This window comes from Taudactylus pleione, unplaced genomic scaffold (assembly GCF_031769625.1).
Source record: "Taudactylus pleione unplaced genomic scaffold, aTauple2 ptg000017l, whole genome shotgun sequence".
Lineage (NCBI taxonomy): Eukaryota > Metazoa > Chordata > Amphibia > Anura > Myobatrachidae > Taudactylus > Taudactylus pleione.
The window spans coordinates 8,897,826-8,920,909 of record NW_028284419.1 but is presented as its reverse complement, the minus strand read 5'-3'; the positions used below and the strand labels follow the sequence as shown (position 1 = coordinate 8,920,909).

The 23,084-nt window shown below is 42.1% G+C and overlaps 1 protein-coding gene across 1 annotated transcript in view; it reads left to right on the top strand.

The window, feature by feature from the left end:
• Positions 1-22,077, top strand: part of VAMP4 (vesicle associated membrane protein 4) — a 54,977-nt gene extending 32,900 nt beyond the window's left edge. Inside the window, exons 4-8 of the mRNA XM_088481793.1 lie at positions 1,919-1,969; positions 9,850-9,950; positions 11,387-11,466; positions 11,727-11,778; positions 19,822-22,077. Coding sequence (XP_088337919.1) covers positions 1,919-1,969; positions 9,850-9,950; positions 11,387-11,466; positions 11,727-11,778; positions 19,822-19,850 — 313 coding nt within the window. The 3' untranslated portion in view covers positions 19,851-22,077. The remainder of the gene's footprint in view (positions 1-1,918; positions 1,970-9,849; positions 9,951-11,386; positions 11,467-11,726; positions 11,779-19,821) is intronic.
• Positions 22,078-23,084: the final 1,007 nt, after the last annotated feature.

Here is a 23,084-nt window from a genome sequence, read left to right as displayed (position 1 = left end):
CTCTTAGGAGGTTTGAGCAATTCAGGAATAATCTGGCCTGGATGACTCCGTTACATATACTGAAGAGTCTGCAGCGGGCCAGGGTATAAATGACCTCCACAATTCCTCAGGGTTTTCTTCGGAAAGAGGAAATTGAAACAGAAGGGTTGTTCTCTCCCTTCTTCAACACAGTGGTCAGACTTATTAGGAGAACTATGCTTAAGATCTGATAAATAGTTTACTGTACCACGGCGGTTTCCTTTAGTAGACCACTACTCCACCAGTTCCAGGTGGAGCTTCTTTAACCACTTAACTAACGTGGTCGTATGGGATGCGAACACAGCCAACTGTGCTTCAGCTGACAAGGTGCGACCACACCGTCCCGCTGTGTTTTTGAAGTGGAAATTTGTTGTAGACACGTGCAGAATGGATCTCCTCTGACTCCCCGGACTCTCCTGCGGACCCGGTAATTTCTGACCGATTTTGCTGGAAAAAACGTCACTTAAGTGGTTAAAAGATGCCACTGACTGTAAATGTTATGACATTATTATGTCCATTTATGTAAGAAAAGAAATTAGTGCTGTTACTCCAATCTTGTCTGGTACAAAAAAAACAGTCAGATCATTTTGATCAATCTTGAACCTAAAATCCTTTATTGTAAGCATGCAAGTACACAGGTTCAAGGTGGCATATTTAAAATCCATTATCAACTCTATGGAGAAGATTTCCTAGCATCTTTAAACATAAAGGACACTTACCTCTATGTTCCTATTCAGGAGAAGCTTCAGTCTCTTTTCAGGTTTGCCATTAAAGAGCTCCATTTCAGTTCAGGGTTTTGATTCCGCCACGGTCTTTTCACAGGTAATGGCAGTCATGGGGTTTTCGTAGGATCCCAAGGGATAATATTCATTCCTGATTTAAAGGACCTTCTAGCCAACGCAAGTTCACCAGCTGTATTACAGGTCTGGTCTCGCTCCTACACTTTCATCCTGGCTCCTAGATTTTAGAAAAATTTGTCAAGCCCTGCCCTAACTCAACCCCACAGTGGAAGTATTCCCAATACCAAGAGCTGTGTCTAACTAATAAGGAAAAAAATTCCCCCTAGATTTTTAACTGTCGTTCTTCTTTTTTTTTTTTTTTTGTGTTTTTTTTTTCTGCAAACCGTCCAAATATATGAAGAAACTAAGGGCCTGATTCAGAGCCGCTCGTAAGCGGCCGCTCGTTCGCTCCGAGCGATGTTCGCACATCTGCGCATGCATATGGATCGTAATGTGCATGCGCCAACCAGTCAGTGCGGTCGGAAATCGTATGTTCGCAAAATAGCGAGTGCCTGCTAATTTGAGTGACAGGATGAGGCATTTGTGGGTGGTAACAGGGGAAGGTGCTTGAAAACGGGGAGTGGAGAGCCGAACGCAGGCGTGCCAAACGGTCAAAACGGGCGTTTTAAGGGTGTGCATAATTAACAAAGCAGCGTCATCGGCCACGTCACTTGGTTGTCTCTTAGCCTGAACTGTTCGCATGATTGCAGTAGGAAAATCCAACCACAAGCACTGCGAGCAGTTCAGACGCCTTTCGATGTACTCGATTAATCTAATAAATAGCGGAGATGACATGTGATGCGAGCGGCGCATGTTTCGTTCGCTTGCTCAGACATAGAGGCGTCAACAGGCCGCAAAGAGCGAGCGCTCAATTTAAATAGCCGGCCCCTTTTTCTGAACGAGCGAGCGCAAATAGCATCCGGCTCTGAATCAGGCCCTAAATCTCTAGATCCCATACATCTTTGTCAAGCCTCAGCAATCCTAATGCTTGCAGGAGTAAACTCAGTGCTACAGTCATGTTTTGATTGTATCTGTGTTGTGCTCTTTCTGTGTGTGTATGCTGTGGATGTCGGGAGCTGCAGTCACATGATACGTCACTAACGAATGTTCTCTCTTGCCAGGAGGGGACCTTCTGCACCTAAGTTTGGACCAAGGAATGACAAGATCAGACAGTAAGTCTGCAGTGACATCTGGAAAGTGAACAAGTCTCAGTGCTGTTGAGTTATATTTAAAATTGCTTTAACCTTCATGTTTACATGTTTGTATTACAGATGAATCGTTTAAGTATTATGGCATAATTACTATACTCTTTTTCTATCTTCCGACAGGAGAGGGAAAGATTGTGTAATATTTTATAGCTTCACACTATTATCTCAATGACCAATATATCAGTAGAGACTTTGCACAGTATTTCAGAGCAATATCATTGTATATTAATGACCTGTAATGAACTACTCACTGCATGTCAATACTTTGGGGTATATTTACTAAAGTGCAGATTTTTAGAAGTGGAGATGTTGCCCGTAGCAACTAATCAGATTCTAGCTATTATATTCTAGAAGGTGCTAGATAAATGTTAAGTAGAATCTGATTGGTTGCTATGGGCAACATTTCCACATCTAAAAAACCTGCACCCTATACCTCTTTGAATTAATTCTCAAAATGAGACAAAGGAGCACTTCTAAGATGATCCTAAAGTGTTTTTTTAATGTTAAACCTCCAGAAACCTGGTTAGTAATATGGGGCTGACGACATATTACTCTAAAGCCCATCAATTCAATGAGATTTACATTTTATGGCAACACTTAGTCAAAGCTGACCTAGAAATTGCCAACACTTGCTGAAAATACAGAATACTGGAGAGTGTAAAAGTCTGTAGCGATAGGGCTACAGCAATAACTACATTTTGACAGTGCTCAAAGTGAGCCGGTATGCAACTTTATACTGCTTCTTTTCCTCTTGGTGATCAAACTTGTCTTCAGTGCTAAAGCCATAGTTCTTTACATAGGTCTCAGTACATTGTGGTCTCCAGAAAAATGGTTGCCACTTGCATGACTCATGTAATCTGTTCCAATATTAACAGAACAGGCAGGATAACAGTGAGTTAGTCTCTAGATGTAAAGCGGCATATGTTATAAGGTAAAACCATCCTTAGAACTGATTGTAGTTTTACATATAGCTGCATACTTGCTGAAATATCAGAACCTAGTACACAACCCCCTCAGTGAGTAATAGAGACAACTGTAAGGTGAAGCTAATTCACCTGAAAATTATGTTCTGGCAAAACTTTATTCTCCTCAGCAGAATGAGCAAACCAGAACTTTTACTAATATGGCACAGGTGGGTACTTTACTGGTAAAGCCAGATTTCTGCATACAGTCTCTGTTCTATGTGTGACAAGTGTGTATGTGTCTGTGTGATATCAGCATACAAAGCCATAAATGTATATGCTTTCTAAAGACTAGTAAAATACAATGACATATTAAGTGATATCACTTTGTGTTTGTAATATTTTTTTATTTTATTAAATAGTTCTAAAAACCATCTAAAGTAAGAGCTAAAATAAATTTTCAATCCCTACAGCTTTGTGGGCTCGACAGCCTCCGAATATTCAGGTACACTTACTATACCACCACTTCTAAATTCCCACTTCAACCGCTGCATATTGGAGAATGGTAACCCCTGGTTTATCTGCTTAATTGTTAAGGCCCCCATACATCAGCAATTGATTGCAGCAATCGTGCAATTTGCAATCGATTGTGTATAAAAATCTTTCCCTTTTTCAATTCATTGCAGAATTGCCACAATTGATTGAAAAAGGGAAAGATTTTTATACACAATCGATTGCACGATTGCTGCAATCAATTGCTGATGTATAGGGGCCTTTACTTAGCACAGGGAAAGTATAGATGCCACATCAATTTTATTATCCTTCTATTAAGGCTATGAGCTAGCTTTGAGGATTGTATCTGCTGCCTGCTTGCTAGGTCATATTTTGGTTCTTTTTGATGTGATGCCACTAGACAACAGGTTCTCAAACTCGGTCCTCAGGACCCCAAACAGTGCATATTTTCCAGGTCTCCTTACAAAATCACAAGTGAAATAATCAGTTTCACCTGTGGTTCTTTTAAAATGTGTCAGTCAGTAATGAATACACCTGTGCACCTGCTGGGTGACCTGGAAAACTTGACTTGTGTGGGGTCGTGAGAACCGAGTTTGAGAACCACTGCACTAGACAATACCCCACATTCTCCAAAGCTATTGTTCTATTAGAGCAGTGATTCCCAACCTTGGTCCTCAAGGCACACTAACAGTCCTGGTTTTGGTGATATCCATGCTAAAGCACAGCTGGTTTAATCAAAATATCTGAGATACTAATTAAGTTGACTGTGCTCAAGTATGGCTATCCTTAAAACCTGGACTGTTAGTGTGCCTTGAGGACCGTGGTTGGGAACCCCTGTATTAGAGGATAAGTGCACATCAATAACATCTCCAGGGAAGCTCTGGAAGGATATAAAGTGGCTATTGGGGGAAAATACATGAAACCATCACATTATTATTGGATGGTGAGTTCTTCCGGAGAAATGAATAGCACAATTACAAAAGCTACGTAAAGTCCTACAACAAAGAATATGTCATACAAGCAGCCTATAACGTTTACATTGGAAAAGTAAAGAGAATTAAAAATATGGGAGTAGTGTAAAACTCCAATACAAAACATGGGCATTTGTTGGAAGTGATAGGACCACAAAAGGATTTTGTATGCCTATTCTATATAATAAAATGCACACAATAATGTAAATCTATATTATTTTGATGGTTATTTTAATAGATCAACACATGCGCTGATTTGCAGTACATGTACCATTCAGTGTCTAGTCAGTAGCAATTGTGAAACCAACACTATCTTATAATAGAGTAGTAGTGTGACTGATTTTGTGGTACAGCATTCCTGCAAAGTGATTGCATGATGCCCTAAGATCACAATAATTACATTATTTCCACATACAGTTTCAGCTTTCTCTCTTTAAAATAGACTAATTTCCATTTCTATAGAATCATTTGTTTATATTTTGTGTTCCTTGAAGAAAACTGTCCCCTTTCCAGTAAATCATCCATGAGTTTTTAGAAGTTCTATTTCTAACATGCTGTTGCAGAACAAAGTAACAAAGTAATAGTAGGTGTCTTATTAGCAGCAAAGATTGACTGTCGATCCCAGAAATGTCCTTTGTTGGGTCTGGTGCATAGCCAGGATCTCTTGCTGGAAGCCCATGAAACCTGTGCACAAATCTAGGCTGTGTCACGCAGAATTCACTTGTCCTATTGTATCTGCATATTAATCTTTACAGTAAATCGCTTCTTTTGTTTGTTTTTATGGTTGAAACTGTATTAAATATACAGTCAGGTGCATAAATATTGGGACATTGACAGAATTTTCATATTTTGGCCTCTATTCACCACCACAATGGCTTTGAAATGAAACAAACAAGATGTGCTTTAACTGCAGACTTTCAGATTTAATTTCAGGGTAATTACATCCAAGTCAGGAGAACGGTGTAGGAATTACAACAGTTTCTATATGTGCCTCCCACTTTTTAAGGGGCCAAAGGTAATGGGACTATCAACTCAAAAGCTATTTCATGGACAGGTGTGGTTCATGAAAGGTCCCTCATTATTTCATTATCAATTAAGCAGGTAAAAAGTCTGGAGTTGATTCTAGGTGTGACATTTGCATTTGGAATCAGTTGCTGTCGACTCTCAATATGAGATCCAAAAAGCTGTCACTAGTGAAGCAAGCCATCATTAGGCTGAAAAATCAAAACAAACCCATCAGAGAGATAGCAAAAACATTAGGTGTGGCCAAATCAACTGTTTGGAACATTCTTAAAAAGAAAGAACGCATCGGAGAGCTCAGCAACACCAAAAGACCCGGAAGACCACGGAAAACAACTGTGGTGGATGACAGAAGAATTATTTCCCTGATGAAGAAAAACCCCTTCACAACAGTTGGCCAAATCAAGAACACTCTCCAGGTGTATATGTGTCAAAGTCAACAATCAAGAGAAGACTTCACAAGAGTGAATATAGAGGGTTCACCACAAGATGTAAACCATTGGTGAGCCTCAAAAACAGGAAGACCAGATTAGAGTTTGTCAAACAACATCTAAAAAAGCCATTACAGTTCTGGAACAACATCCTATGGACAGATGAGACAAAGATCAGCTTGTACCAGAGTGATGGGAAGAGAAGAGTATGGAGAAGGAAAGGAACTGCTCATGATCCAAAACATACCACCTCATCAGTGAAGCATGGTGGTGTTAGCGTCATGGCGTGGGCATGTATGGCTGCCAATGGAACTGGTTACCTTGTATTTATTGACGATTCTGAAGTGTTTCGGGCAATATTATTTGCTCATATTCAGTCAAATGCTTCAGAACTCATTGGACGGCGCTTCACAGTTCAGATGGACAATGACCCGAAGCAAACTGCAAAAGCAACCAAAGAGTTTTTTAAGGCTAAAAAGTGGAATGTTATGCAATGGCCAAGTCAATCCCCTGACCTGAATCCGATTGAGCATGCATTTCACTTGATGAAAACAAAACAGAAGGGAAAATGCCGCAAGAACAAGCAGGACTGAAGACATTTGCAGTAGAGGCCTGACAGAGCATCACCAGTGATGAAACCCAGCGTCTGGTGATGTCTATGCGTTCCAGACTTCAGGCTGTAATTGCCTGCAAAGGATTTGCAACAAAGTATTAAAAAGTGAAAGTTTGATTTAGGATTGTTTAGTTTGTCCCATTACTTTTGGCTCCTTAAAAAGTGGGAGGCACATATAGAAACCGTTGTAATTCCTACACCGTTCACCTGATTTGGATGTAATTACCCTCAAATTAAATCTGAAAGTCTGCAGTTAAAGCGCATATTGTTTGTTTCATTTCAAAGCCATTGTGGTGGTGAATAGAGGCCAAAATATGAAAATGTTGTCAATGTCCCAATATTTATGCACCTGACTGTATATGTATTTATTTTTAATGTATTACATTGATGTGCCTTTAGATGCACATTACATTTGCATTAATATTGAATGAGAGGTTTGTTTTCCCTGCTCCCATTCACATGTGTTTTCTTTGTATGTGGGAGACGGGAACAGCTATTTTGTCACAAATCCCATTATAACGAAAAATCCACGTGTGTCATTTGGAAGAAGTAAGCGGAATGCAGATAAAATCCGCTCTGTGACTGAGTAATGCAGGATGTTTTTCCAAATGCAGAGCTATGAATAATTCTCTTTTCCAAAACATCTGTGCCACCCTTAACCCTTTCCTACCCGCTCTCACTAAACCATGCTTCTACATTATTTCTGGGACGTTGAAATTTGCTACTAAAATACAGGATACCTATGGCACCGACATATTATTGTGATCTGGGGACTGGATCATTAGGTCTACAATAAAAAGGTAGACAATGTTTAGGTAGACAATACAAGTTAGACAGACAATAGGTCGTCAGGATCTGATTGTCGACACACTAAAGGTCGACTGGTACAGAAGGTCGTTTGGTCGATACACAAATGGTCGACACGCTTGTTTTTTTCCTAGCCCTGATCTTCACCCTAACCCTCCCGTTGGTGCCTAACTGTTTGGGTAGGTGCCTAACCTTAATCCTCCGGTAAGTGCCTAACCCTCCCTCCTGGTGCCTAGCCCTAGCCATCGGAGTAAGTGTCTAACCCTAAAAAAAATTAATGTGTCGACCATTTCTGTGTCAACTAATGACCCTGTCGACCTTCTGTGCCTGTCGACCTTTAGTGTGTCAACCTTCAGACCCTGTCGACGTATTCCCTGTCTAACTTGTATTGTCTACCTTTTTTGCTGTAGACCTAATGACCGGATACCTTGTTATCCTACTATAACTGTGAGCACAAAAAACTTGCTGCAGTCATTGAAATTGTTAAAGCTTTATTAGCCGCCTGCAGAAAGGATGGCAAGGCTTAGCAGTTGGTGTTCAAAGGAAAGTTTCAGTGGTGTAAATCACAGTTCAAGTTCTCCCTGCTTCCTTTTTTTTCCTCCTTGTAATGATGGTATGTGAACTTTGACTCTCGGTCACTGAATAGAGGTGTCTTCCAGTGGAATATTTGCCTGTATGCATTTTTGATGATTTAGTGTTCCCCAGCCCTAACATGAATGAATGTGATCTTGTTGCTGTAAATAGGATGAAGCGTACATGTCCAAGTATGTTTCATTTAAACTATCTGCAGATTACTGGCAAACCTGAAGGTAGCGGGATGGTTCTTTTAAAAGCCTAAATTGAGATTCTAGGTCAGATCTCTACATTTGTGCAGTTATGCTGGGTACACACTGTGCAATAATCGGGCCAATTCCCGGCTGGTCGGTCCGATTATTGCAAAGCACACGGAGCCAACTGTCGTTCATAAACCTGACAGATCAGCTCCTGACATCAGGAGTGCTGCATGACATTCACCGGTCCCAACGAGCAGATGTCGTGCAGCAATTGCAGTGTGTACAGACATCGTTTGACAAACTGCATGTAAAACCCATCACCTCAAAAATCTTTAGGGAAATGTATCATTCTTACCGGAATGATAATCGTGTAGTGTATTTATAGGAAATCGGATGTTCTCTGCACCGTTTCAGCTGTAAAAAATAACAAAACAAAACAGGCGTGTTCCTCTTATATATCAGGTGTGTACCTAGCTTAACTCATTTTGTTTTTAGTTGACCATACTCTAGATTTTTTTCAGACGGTCCAGGGGTTCTCAACTGCAGTCCTCAAGTACCGCACAGAGGACATGTTTTGTGTATTTCTTAAATCAAGCACAGGTGAGTTACTCTACTTTGCTGGGTCAGTAATTATCCCACCTGCTTCCACATACAGAATCCTCAAAACATGACTTGCTGGGAAAACTTAAGGGTTGAGGTTGAGAATGATTTTGAAGTGCCTCTATGCATTGAACAATTTATCACCTGACAGATTGAACATGCTTGAAAATCAAAACCAATCACATTTGTTGTTTGGAGTTTCTCTGTGTTAGACAATTACTATTCATGTACATACAATGAACAATAGTTGTTCAGAACTGTCGTACATCAGGCGTTTTGGCTGGAAAATACAAATTCTGTGTGTGGCCAGCTTTATGCATTAAATTGAATTCAATTGTTTGTGTAAAATGTACTCCTAATAAAATAAATAGTTGGATTTAGGTTACTTGCTCACAGCTTGCTTGTTCAGTGACGAGTGGCGCATATCCTTCAGTGACGAGTGGTACATCTCCTTGGGTAATCAGTTCGGGACCGCATTGTGATTGCCACTTAAAATAGAGATATAAATCAGTTGCTGAATGGACCCTTGATACAGATTGATGCACATTTTGTATTGTGTTTTGAAACCGGCTTTATGCCCAGTGCCAGTTTGACCCTCCATAGTGATCTATTCATGCTCTATTCCGATAAATGTAGAGCAACGTGCTGTATTGGTGAATCTATAACCACTTCTGAGTCCCTACCCTCCATAGCTCAGTCACCCAGTATTGTTAACTGCTACTAATTTCGTGTTTGTATTAACCAGCCTGGGTGATTGGCTAACTATACAGTTATATAGCTGCCCTTTGTTACCACTGGAAGGTAGGGAGTTCCAACAATAAGCAAAAATATTTTCACCATAAGAAAATACAAGTAAAACATATGGCAAAAGAAACACCATGTGATTCCAGCCTTCTGTTAGTCCTGCTACAAACGTTCTTGGTCTTTGTTGCAAATTACATGTTTGTTTTATATGTATGAGCATTTCCATTATACGAGAATGTGTTGTGGGGATGTTGTGTTTGGTTTTAAGTCCAGTGTATACATTTAATAGATCATTTTAAGGGTCACCTAGTTCAGTTTGCGATGAAATGTAACTTTAAGTCAAAACACATGGAATGAACAAATTGTTCTGGAAAAAGAACTGCTGACTGCTCAGTCTGTAACATGCGTATGACTGACAACTGAACGTACGTCTGCTGGGTGAAACCCAACAAATCCATGTTTATTTACAGTGTACAGAACCAGGTGGATGAGGTCATTGATGTCATGCAGGAAAACATCACCAAAGTGATAGAACGAGGGGAGAGGTTGGATGAGCTACAAGACAAGTCAGGTGAGACGGAACTTGCAACTTTTCAGTAAACACGTTCTTGTTGTACGATAAATTAAAACAATCGCCCATGGTAATACCTCAGATAAATGATTGTATTTTAATGTGTATCTCTGGGTGTGCTTGTCATCTGCTGACTTCCTATGTCATGCTTTGCCTGTTTGCAGCCTCGTTAACATACTAACGCGCCATAAAATCAGTCTGTTGGGATAGGGCTATGTTAGAGCTGTGAGTCATATTGTGACTGCCCAATCACAGAGTCAATTTTGCTCAACAGTGCCTCCCCTTCAACAGTAGTAATACGAATCTGTCCACTATGGGGGATATTCAGTTAGCGGAGATTACCCCGCACAAGAGTCCCTGCAGTTGGACTGAACCTTGCAGATCATGAAGGTGCGAGGTAAAGTCAGCAGAAAAAAAACACCAAATCGGGCTCGCGAGCGGGGAAAAACCCATTGATTCTGCATTTTACTCGATATTTTCGCGCAGTAGTAAACTCTATTTAATTGAATAGCCTTTCCCCGCGCCGTGCGGATTTTGCCCGTCAATCAGTCACAGGGTAAACCGTGCGGCTAATTGAATACCCCTGAATGTGTGTGAAGGTTGGACTCCCTTTGATGTAGATAAGAGAAGGTGATCCTGTATAAGTACGATTGTCAGGGACTGGGTGGGTGGGGGAGAAGCACAATATTATGAAGATTTTACATAACACAAGATTGTTGTTCTAAATCTGTGGTTGGTTTTATGATAATTTTATGTTCTTTTCTGAGGATTCAACCAGTCCATTACATTTTTGTAGAAAAAAAGTGTAAAGGAAGCCGCAGAGATGTATGTTGTGATCAGCTTTAACATGTAAATCTCCAAAGATATTCTTGTCTGAGGCTGAGGGAATATTTGTTTGTGCACCATTTGTGGATGTCTGTCTCAGCTATGGTACATCAGCTGCTACAGTCCTTCATGGCTGCAGTATCTATGTAAGCAACCATTTGTAAAGGTAATAATACAACAAATAGTGAGTGCTATAGTCTGAAGAGTCCAGATATGATTTACATACAGTAAATGTGATGTTTAAAGTTGTGTGGTTCCCCTAAGCTCACTGGTTTATATGTCTACGTGAAGTTCTCTATTTTCAGACCAGGTGTAAATTATTAATGGGTGTGCGCCATGACGTTTCCTAGCTGGTATGTGTGTTACTAATTGTACCTTGCAATTAAGCTGTTGCTTAAGCTTTATAATTATTATAAGATTTATCCACACGCCATGACCGGTCCATTTTAAATATATGTAAATAGATGTGTTCTACCCTGTATGGCTTGGTAGCAGTGATAGCATATGCCACCTACAAATTTATAGATTATTATTATTATTTAGATTGTAGTTGCTCATCTTCATCAATGTCCATCTTGTCCTCCTTCCTTATCCCTTTTTCTATGTCACAGAAAGTTTGTCGGATAATGCCACAGCGTTCAGCAGCAGAGCACGACAGCTCAGGAGACAGATGTGGTGGCGGGAGTGTAAGGTAATTTGTTTCTTTTGTCCTCTTAGAAGTTTATTTCTAATGTATGTCCATGTAGTAATATCTCCTGTATCTCTCTAGTTTGAAATTCACAAACTATTGGATTTGTGTCTCCAACCGGGATTGTCCATTCCCTGATTTTTTAGATTCCAGGTCAGGTAATGTAGGGAACTTGGAGAGAATTAGCACTGATCACCTCACTAGTTGTAGTAATGGATAAATGTTTGTATAAAAAACACACATAAATATGTTTTGTCTTTCAGATGAAAGCGATTGTGGCATCGGTTTTCATTCTCATCCTACTAGTGATTATTGGTATGTACTGGTAAACATATTACTGTGTAATAAAAAAATGGAAAAAAAAATATATACAGTATATGTTTGTGTGTGTGTGTATATATATATATATATATATATATATCATTTTCTGATGCTCTAATTGTAGATATAATAGGATGTGATGAGCATTCAGCGGAATTAAAATAAATTATTTGCTATCAGGATTGTCCCTTACCTGGATTGATGCTGTCTTCACAAACTCCCTTATGATTCCAATGATACATTTTAATTATTTTTTTTTTTCTGTACCTCTTTTGAGATAATTAAAACTAATGTGTCTTAACTACTGGTACTGTATATCCTATGAAATTGTGATATCATTATTCATGACACTTTATACTTGAATTAGTACTTGTAATAATAATAATAGTAGTACAGGTTGAGTTTCCCATATACAAATATTCCGAAATACAGATTTTTTTTGGCATGACTGAGAAAATGAAACCTTTGATTTTTGATGGTTCAATGTACACAATCTTTGTCTAAGGCACAAATTATTAAAAAAATTTTGTATAAAATTACCTTATAAGGTATATATGAAACATAAATGAATTTCATTTCTGTTCACAAAATTTGTTTGAGCCACAAAATTATTGAATATATTGTATAAAATGACCTGCAGGCTGTGTGTATAAGGTGTATATAACACATAAATGCATTCTGTGTGTATATTTGGGTCCTACTTCCAAGATATTTTCATTATGGTATGCAATTATTCCAAAATACGGAATATTCCGTTTTCCAAATACCCCTGTTCCCAAGCATTTTGGATATGGAAGACTCAACCTGTACTGGTAGAGGCAACAGTTGTATTTGGTTCTGGGGTCCCCAGTTGTGAAGAGGATAGAGAAACACAAAGCCTAATATGCTAGTTAAACAAATGTAAAAATATACTTTGTTCCATTTTTACTTTTCTAGCTGTGAGTTTGTTAAATCCAAATACCCAGGACGGTCCTAACTCCAGAAGGGAATCAGAGTAAATTAAGCAAAAAGTAAATAGTTGGTGCTGCTGAATAATATTGCTTTACCCACAGACCTGAGTGCAGACCGAAATGCCTCCTATAGTCACTATGAGGAGCACTGCCAAACCAGGGTCCGTGTAATTCAGTATATTTTATTAGACATTGTGCTTTAATCTATGGAAAGCACTTATTCTGGGAAGCCTGGAGTCCCAAACATAATGGAAAAATAGATCCTTAAATTCTGTTAAGTAGTAGATTGAGAGTTAATGTAGTATTCTTCATAATTTTTTCTTGTTTCTACTATCTTAATTATAGGATATATTGTGTAGACAACGTTAATTCAGTGCAACCAGCATTTTCTTCTTCAGGGTCCATAGGGCTCCACAGGGGAGACAATGTGGGTGTAGGTGGGCCTTGGAGGACTGGACACTAATAGCAAAGCTTTTCAACTCAGTTTCTTTGGTGTCCGGCAGGAGCTGGGTCACCATTTTAACAGTGTGGCTGCTATTAGGCAGCCTATGCTTATTTTTATGATATACTTTTATTTTCATTGATTTTACTACTGAGCAGCAGTGCGAGACAGTCCTTTGGACGTCTGCACTGCTGCTCCAATACCCCTCCGCGGTGCAGTGACACCAGCCCTCGGCTAGATACTCCCAGCGGGGCTATGAGGGGGACCTAGCTAGCAAGGCTCACTGGACCCCAGACTGCAGCCGGGACTCAAGGAAACAGGTCAGGCGGACCCCTGCTTGCGGAGACCCGCGTGTATGCGCAGTCTTACCTCCAGTCTTGGAAGACAGACCGGGGGCGCTGATGTGGCCACCGGTTCGTCCGGGACTCCACTAGACCACCAGGGCATTACAAGCACCGGCGCAGGGCACAATTTAAGGCCAGGGGACCCGGTGGTTAATGTCAACATAGGTGAGAAGGTGCTCTCCATGCAGCCCCTCCCCCAGATCAGGGCACCATTCCACTGCGGTGTTGCTGCTCCCTTCGCTGCTTCTCCCTTGCCCTCCGCCCCCTCTGAGTATCACAGCAGCCATTGTCTGCATTCAGGTCTTCGGGAACGCTGGGTCCAGTCTCTCTGTATACCTCTCCCAAGGGCCAGGTTATACAGCGCTATATCCTACCAGCCACTGCGGTCTGTGTAGTTGAGTTTAGTGCCCACTGCAGTTATGTTGTATATTCTACATTGTATGTGACTTGTGCTAGCGCTGCTGTCTGTTTTGCTTTTTTCTACTATAAACCCTGGCATACTATGGTATAAAGGGGTTCATTGTAGCTGACATCTCCCTATATTTGTGAGCGCTATCACATACTATGTTACTATTACGCACTACACTGTGCCATATTACACATACATCTGGGTTGCTCACTGCACTGTCTCAGATTGGGTGTTACGTCATCCTTGCAGCTATGTCTGGCAGAGGCAAGAATAACAAGCAGCCTGCTCCTCTCACTCTGGTCTCTTGCAAGTCCTGCTCAGCAGGCTTGGCTTCAGAGAACCTCATTTAGGACGGTCTTTGTGCATCTTGTTATACAGTCCCGGGCCCATCAGCCCCCCCCTCCCCCCCTCAGGACCCACCCAAGGCTACTTTTTCACAGATGCTATCAAAAATTGCGGACCATCTAATGGTCCCTGTGCTAGCTCCCTCTATGGGATGGCCACAGCAGGTACTCCCTGCAAATCCTTTGCCTCTCCTATGGGTATACATATTTTCTACCTCAGTGCAGAGTCTGGCAGATACCTCTACAGCCTTTCAACAAAAGCTGCAAAAAGAGACCCTTACCTAGTAAACCTACTGTGCTGTGTTATCTTCCCAGTCCACCCAGCTGTCAGATTCTGATTTAACATCTGGGCAGGCAGAAGATGCAGACCTCTCTCACTCTGGCTCCCCCTCGGAAGGTGAGGAACCCCTCTCTAAATTGAATATACCTGCACTTGAGAGCTGTAAAATCTATTCTTCAAATAGAAGAGACAGAACCTGTTCCTAAGACATAATAGCCACTCTTTAAATGACAAAAAGTAGTTTTGCCAGAGTTTCCTCACTCTGATCAGCTATCTGATCTTATGAGTGAGGCATGGAGTATGCCCAGTAAAAGATTTGCTGCCTAAATGTTTAAGTTCCTTTTACCCTCTGCCTGCTACTGATTGCACTACATGGGAAGTTCCCCCAGCAGTGGATTCCCACGTGACACGTCTGGTCAAGAATGCTACCTTACCTATCCATACTGCAACCTCCTTGAAGCAGACTACGGATAGAAGGATGGAAGCTTGTCTAAAATCTATATACTCTCTTACAGGAGCTATTACTCATCCTGCTAGGGCTACAGCCTGGGTAGCAAAAGCCATTGAGAATTGGAGAGAGGCCCTAGAAGAGACATTTCCCTCTGATGCTTCAATCTCACATTAGAGATGCAGCCTCCTATTTGGGTGAAGCAGCTTGGATACGGCTCTCCTAGACTCCAAGGCATCTGCTACTTCTGTAGTAGCCCGCCATATTGTTTGGCTCTGCTCATTGAAGGCAAATGCGGACTCTAAAACATCTTTGGAGTCTCTGCCTTATTCTGGGGATATTCTGTTTGGCCCAGAATTGGATAAGATTGTCTCTGCCTTGGCAGCTTCCAAGATGGTGTTCCTGTCCTCTGCATATAATGCGAAGCCTCGGATGTCATCCTTTCGGTCCATTTTTCCTCAAGGAAAAGCTAAAGGTCAGTCCTTTCCAAGGCATCAGGCATCAACTAAGGCCTTCAAGCTTAGGACAAAACAGACCTGGGTTACTAGACATCCACCTAACAAATCTGAGGACAAGCATTCTGCCTGACGGGGCGGCCTCTCCTTGGGGGCTCCCAGGGTGGGAGGCCGACTTTCTCAATTCACCCAGTTCTGACGTCAGACCACATCAGACGCCTGGGTAAGAGAAGTGGTCTCCCACGGATATGCCCTATCCTTCCTGAGGCAACCCCCCCCCCCAGCAGTTCTTTTGCGCAGGACCTCCATCGGACCCAAGTAAGGCCCTGCTGCTCTAAAAGGCCATTCAGTCCTTACTGCTCTCAGGAGTAATAATTCTGGTCCCCTCCTCACAGCGAGGGAAGGGCTATTATTCTACCCTATTCTTAGTTCAGAAACCCAATGGGTCTCATCAACCTATCCTCAACCTCAAGTCTCTGAACAAGAGAGCCTGGGGATTTTATGGTGTCTCTGGACATTCAGGTACATTACCTTCATGTACCTATAGCGCCTTTTCATCAACCATATCTCTGGTTTGCTATACTACAGCAGCATTACCAATTTCAGGCTCTGCCTTTTGGCCTTTCAACGCCTCCTCCGGTCTTTACCAAGATCATGGCAGTCATGGCGGCCTATCTTCGTCGTCAAGGGATCAGATTGCTCCCATACTTAGATGATCTCTTGCTGTTGGCCAGCTACCCAGAAATTATTCACAGCCATCTTCAAGTAACCATTGTCTTTCTACAAATGCATGGTTGGTTGATCAACTGGAACAAGTCTTCCTTGACACCTTCTCAAAGAATGGAACATCTGGGACCCCTCCTGGACTCTCATGTTCAGAGAATCTTCCTAACAGCAGACAAAATCTCTGTATTAAAGCTCCGGATGCGCAGACTACTACACAGTCACAGAGTGTCAACTCACTCTGCAATGCAGACCCTGGGATCCATGGTGTCCACCTTCGACATGGTGGAGTTCGCTCAATTTCACTCCAGGCCCCTACAACACTTGATCCGCTCCAGGTGGAATGGGACACCCCATCTGCTCAGATTCCAGATGATTGGCCCCTCCCCGGAGGTTCACCTGTCCCTATCCTGGTGGCTACAGACAAGGGATGCCCCTTTTGGATCCCGGACTGGGCACTCCTCACCACAGACGCAAGCCTCCGAGGGTGGGGTACAGTGACCGGCCAGCACTCCTTTCAAGGCTGCTGGACTCCAGCCAAGGCAGTCTTACCAATCAACATGCTGAAACTCCGAGCCATCTACAGAGCTCTAACGCTGTCTCAGGATATTCTTCAGGGCAGCCCAGTACAAGTACAGTCCGACAACGCAAACGGCAGTGGCCTACCTCAATCATCAAGGAGGCACTCGAAGTCGGACAGCAATGGCAGAAGTGTCTTGCATTCTCACATGGGCCAAACGCCATCTCCGCAGTTTTCATCCCAAGAATTATCAATTGGGAAGCGGATTTTCTCAGCCGTCACTACGTGCATGCAGGAGAGTGGTCTCTACATCCAGAAGTCTTTCAGCTCCTGGTGGACAAGTGGGGTCTACCGGATGTGGACCTCATGCCCTCGAGACACAACCACAAGCTTCCAGTGTATGGAGCCAGGACAAGGGACCCCAACGCGGCCTTTGTGGACACATTATCTGTGCAGTGGACCTTACATTTGGTATACCTCTTCCCTCCAATATCCCTTCTTCCTAAAGTTCTTTGGAAATTCAAACAGGAAGAGGGCGCACAGTCCTGTTGATAGCTCCGGCTTAGCCTAGATGCCATTGGTACGCCGATCTTCAAAGTCTCTCCATAGACGTTCCTCTTCAGCTTCCTCTTCGACCAGACCTATTGTCTCAGGGTCCCTGTCTACATCCGGACCTGGCCTGTCTGTCTTTAACAGCTTGGCTCTTGAGACATCCCTCCTAAGAGCTAAGGGATTTTCTAGCTCTGTGGTCCAGACCTTGCTTAGAGCATGTAAACCAGCCTCGGCCAGAGAATTATCATCGGATATGGCATACATATTTCCAGTGGTGTGCTCCTAGAAACTATGACCCTCAAGTTTTTAAGGTTTCTAGAATACTAGCCTTTCTTCAGGCAGGATTGGATCTTGGACTCTGCCTAGCATCTCTGAAAGTGCACGTCTCTGCTCTGTCTATCTGGTTCTAGCGCAGAACCGCTCCTCTACCGGATGTTCACACCTTCCTACAAGGTGTTCTCCGTGTACAGCCTCCCTTTCTCCCTCCTGTGGCTCCATAAGATTTGTCAGTGGTTCTCCACGCACTTCAGGAACCTCCGGGCCTGATTCAGAGCCGCTCGCTCTGAATCAGGTTCGGGCTTTTTTTTTTTTTTTTGGATCGGCTCGTATAGCTGTGGGTGACGAGACCCTTGTGGTAGGGTCTTTTGGCCGCAAGCCCCCAGAGAGATTTCGGCTCTAACAGAGCCGGAATCTCTCGAGTGATGTCAGTGGGGCCGCCCCCAAACGGCAGGTGTTCTCATGGGAACGCCTCTGTTTGGGCAGCCACCACCCAGGCCCGCCCACCAAAGGGGGCGAGCTGTCACTCAATATCGACAGCTCGCCCCCTTTGGTGCGTGACCCAGGACGACGGATTGCCCGTCGCTAGCCGGTTCTCGGGCATGCGCACGACGGAGCCGGTGAGTGACAGCACGATAGAGCTGAAAGCACTCCAGGGCTTGCGGCAACGAGACCCTACCACAAGTGTCTCGTCGTAAGCCCAATGGTCGCAGTGGTCTTGACCATCGCGACCATCTTCCTGGCCCGCTCGCTATAGCTGTGGGTAGTCACCCACAGCTATACTTGCGGCCAGGATGCCGCTCTAAAAATTAAGGACGGCCCTGATTCAGAGCTAGCGCCTCAGGGCCTCTGTTTCTTCTGTCTATAGCATCTACCCGTAGGGTATCGGATTTAGGGGCGCTTTCATGTTGCCCCACCTTTTTAATCTTTCATCAGGACGGGCTGTTCTTAGAACATGCTCGGGCTTCCTTCCCAAGGTGGTTTCACCTATCCACCTTAATGAGAAAATTGTGGTTCCGGCCTTTCAATCACCAGACCTCTCGGCAGGTGAGGCTTATTTGGATGTGGTCCGTGCTCTGAACATCTACGTACTAGTTCCATCAGGAAATCAGACTCCCTCTTCATCTTATATAGATTCCATAAGAAGGGAAGGCCAGCTAACAAACTGACTCTGGTCAGATGAATTTGCATGACTATCTCACAGGCAGAAGAAAAGGAGAGTTATGGTAAAACTTACCCTTGTTAACTCTTTCTTTGAAGTCCACAGGGCAACAGCCCTGACGCACCTGGCTTCTATGGGTTTCTTCTCTTGGTCACTTGTTTCCTTCTCTGTGTGAGAGTGTGATTCTTCATCGTACCAGTCTTCCTTCTCCTATCCTGCTCCTGTCTTGGGCTTATTTGCCTTCAGGCTGTGGCGGGGTATATGGGGAAGGACCGGAGCATCCTGGGATTTAAAAGCTTTGCTGTTGGTATCCGGTCCTCCAAGTCCCTCCTACACCTCCATTATCTCCCCTGTGGGCCCTGTGGACTTTCGAAGAAAGAGAGTTAACAAGGGTAAGTTTTACCATAACTATCCTTTTCGTGGTCCGTTATGCTCTAAGTAACTTGGACACATTATCAAAATGTTGACAGGTGCATATATGTTATTTAGGAAATGCATAGATTTTCTTTCTAGTGTATCTGAAGCTGTATAATAAAAATACAGAGTGTGCTCCACGTTCCTCACACACTCCAAAACATACTATGAGCTCTAATGGGGACTGATGTGAATGATTAAGCACTGCATAATACAATGGCACGATATAAAAAAACAATTATAATAACGGTGATGACATGAAAGGTTTGCATAAACAGAAACCTAATACATGTAGATTTGAAGCCGCCATCTCCAATATTTATTCTTATAACTAAGGCAGCAGTGTGGAGCAATGAATAGTTTGCTGCCTCACAGCACTGAGGTCCTGGTTTCGATTCCCACCAAGGCCCTACTGGTATGGAGTTTGTATGATCTCCCCAAGCTTGCCTAGGTTTTCTCCATGTGCTCTGGTTTCCTTCCACAATCCAAAAACATACTGATAGGTTAAATGGCTTCTGACAAAAAAAAGTAACCCTAGTGTGTATGTGTGTGAGCATGTTGTAGGCAATATAGATTGTAAGCTCCACTGGGACAAGGACTGATGTGAATGATTAAATATTCTCTGTAAAGCGCTGCAGAATATGTGTGCACTATATAATAACTTAATAGCTAAGGATGTACACATACCAATCCTCATCCTCCTTTGTTTTTCCGACAGTCCCTATCATTCTGAAGTATCATTCCTAACCATTGGGAGACGATCCATGCTACTGAGAAAATCTTGGGATACCTTGTACAGAACTTTGAATTATTTTGTTTCCTTTTATGTCTTAACTATTTGGCTTCCTCTCCTCCAAGCAAAGGGACGCAGTCCATATTCCTCGCGGACAATATCTACAGAAATAAGTTTGTGTACATGAGAATGAAGAGCTGAGGACCTGAATTCATGTTTAACCTATTTATAGTTTTTTAACCCATTTTGCACAAGCATGAGGCACGAATTGTTCCTTCAGGAAATATACTGTGATGGAAAACTATTCCACTTTTACTTTCCAATGTAAATACAGTCTGTGACCATGATCTCAGTACACAAGAATATATGTAATAAAAGGATGGGCATCACATCAAGGGAGTTCATCTTCACCCAGCACATCCTGGCAGAACAGTTATTATGTAGTGCCCATCAGTTGGTACACAGCTGCCACTGACCTACACGTTTATATCCTCCAGACTCTGGATTGAAATGAGAGTAATAGTTAAGCTACAGCTGGAGGTATTCATCAGTCTGTAACCTGTTATTACTCTGTATTTGTTTTGCTATTTTATTCTTTACACTCTGTCACACTAATCTTGGCGTACTTTTACTAGGCATATATTATAGCTCCTTATGGTTGTGAGCGTGATATTTGCTCACAATTTTGACCAAAGTTGTGTGATTGAGACCCAAAACCCTCTAACAAGTAGAAGGCATTTCTAGACCAATAATAAAAAAGGAAAGCATTCCATTAGTAATCGGGTATAGAGTTCCAGTTTAGTCTCAGTTTTGTGTCCAGAAGATCATGCAATCTGCAATGAATCACTACTAATATTTTTTTTAATAAGGTAGGAATGCCGTGATTTAATCATAGAGTATATTAAGAGATTATGTGAGGTTTCTCAATTGATGCTGACAGAAGCCGTAACAAAAGCCAGTAGCTTGTTTTTTGAAGGATTTTCTTCAACCAAGAGAAGTTCTTGATGTTCCCTCTCTGTGTACTTGCTGTTGCTTGACCATGAATCAAAGAGAATTCAAGGAATGTTCCGTTCATACACACAAGTCTGTATCGATCTGCCGTTGTATACAGATTTTTATGTTTCATACTTCCTAAATTTTGACACAGCTATAAAGATGTGAACTTCCTCACATACTCTATACCAGGGGTGGGCTTTAAGCGGCCCTGAAGTTTCTTCAGGGCTTAACATCCGAACATGCTTTGCCACAGTTTTGCTATTGGGGCATACTGAGATGTGTAGTTCAACAGCAGCTGGAGTGACACTTATTGCCCACCCCTGCTCAGTTCGCATATTTGCACACTATACATGTTAGTAGTTTAAAAAAATAAATAAATTTTTTAAAATTAAGTATTCTAAAAATAACTTATGGAAATGTCCTTTCTGTTCACGGTTCACAAAGGAAATACAATTTTACACAAGCGCCTATTGTGGCAACACACCTGCTGAAATGGCTGACAAGTATGGTTGTGTATGGCCATATTGGCTTAATGATGTCATGAGTGTGTAGCACACATGATCAAATCGTCCATATCGCATTTAAGCAGGACCAAAGAACTGATTGATGAGTATCGATAGGCACCTTATAATGCTGGCGGCCACTGAATGATTGCTTGTGTACAGTATTGGCCTTTCTGTATGTGGCTATACAAGGCTACATATCTCATCTGTTTAACCTGCTGCACATATACTGAGATTTAAATGTATTATATAGAGATGTGAATTTACATGTGCACACTGTCCTCAGGTTATTGCGTGGCTGCAGATGTATATTCTGTTAACAGAACAATAATTGATAGACTATTGCATTCTGTCCAGCAAGTGATGAATGGTTGGCAGTGGCCATATAATTACAGACTAGTGTACGCTGGGAAATATATGCATTACTGTGCATTTCTATATGTAGCATCATAATGTCACTATTATACATCTATGCCACAGTATAATATGACAACAATGCTTATACTACACTGTATATGCTGCCAACCCCCGAAATAGTGCCAGGATGTTAAAAAGTTTGTACATATTCTAGTTTACATTTCTTATTTTAGAACATATGTACTGTTTCTCTTGTTTACTGAATGAACTGGTTTTGCCATTTTTGTTTTAAACTTTTCCAAAAAAAATGTTTGTACATATGGGCTTCAGATGTTAATACTTAATTTTGTTGTCTATTTATATAATTTATCCATTTAATTAAACCGTTCACATGTCTCGTATGTGTATGAGTGATCTATACTGAAAGGTTTGCTGTATACACAACAACATTATAACATTGTTTACATATTCTATGACAAAATGCGTTTTTATACTTTTGTTCACACTCTGCCCTGGTACATACAAGGGAAGAAATGATCGGCTGCGCTTTTCAATAACCACTAGAAAAATGTAATACAAATAAATAAATCACAGTATCTATAAAATCATGTAGCCAAATAAAAAATCTCTTCATTAAATATAGAGAGGTTTTCCACAGATGATATACAATTCAATACAATGCAGTCAAATGAAGAAGTGAATAAAGTATTCGTTGTAATGATTCAAAAATAAAAAATTAAATGAAAAGTCAATTGATGTTAAATGAAACATTAGTGACAGAACTGATTTGGATGCATCGAATCTGTTCAGATGGGTACTACAAAGTAACTGTGCTTATTGGCAGTGTAGTATAACCAAACAGCAGTTGGAGGAGTTGTTCTTTATACTGGCTTATATTGAAAAAAAAAATAGTCTGTGTAAATAGGCGTGAGCTCACCCGTTTGGAGTTTTGGACCGTAGCTTATATAGGATAACCTGACGTGTTGTATTGTATATGGTACAAAAGGAATAGTAGTGGGCACACCCGTAGGCTGGTGCGGTGTGGCAAATGTACCCACGTTCGGTGTGCGGTCTGCACAATAGAAAGGTCTTGTGGGTCGCCACGTTGGGTTACAGCAGGGTCTCGTAGCGGGATGTCCCGAGGACAGGAACACAGGATCAGCAGTTTAATGAGAAGCTGAATCAGTAGGAATGCTGTGCAGCTCTGCCTTGATTCGTGTGACTGGCAGTAAGAATGCTGTGCGGCTCTACCTCTATCCGTGTGACACGCAATGTGCAGAGCGGTCTGGATTGGGACTGTGCAGGCCGCTTGACCAGGAACTGTGGCTGGGTCTCAATAGTGGACCTCCTGTGTCTGGTACACGGGTCGGGTAGCAGCAGGACAGAGGATGC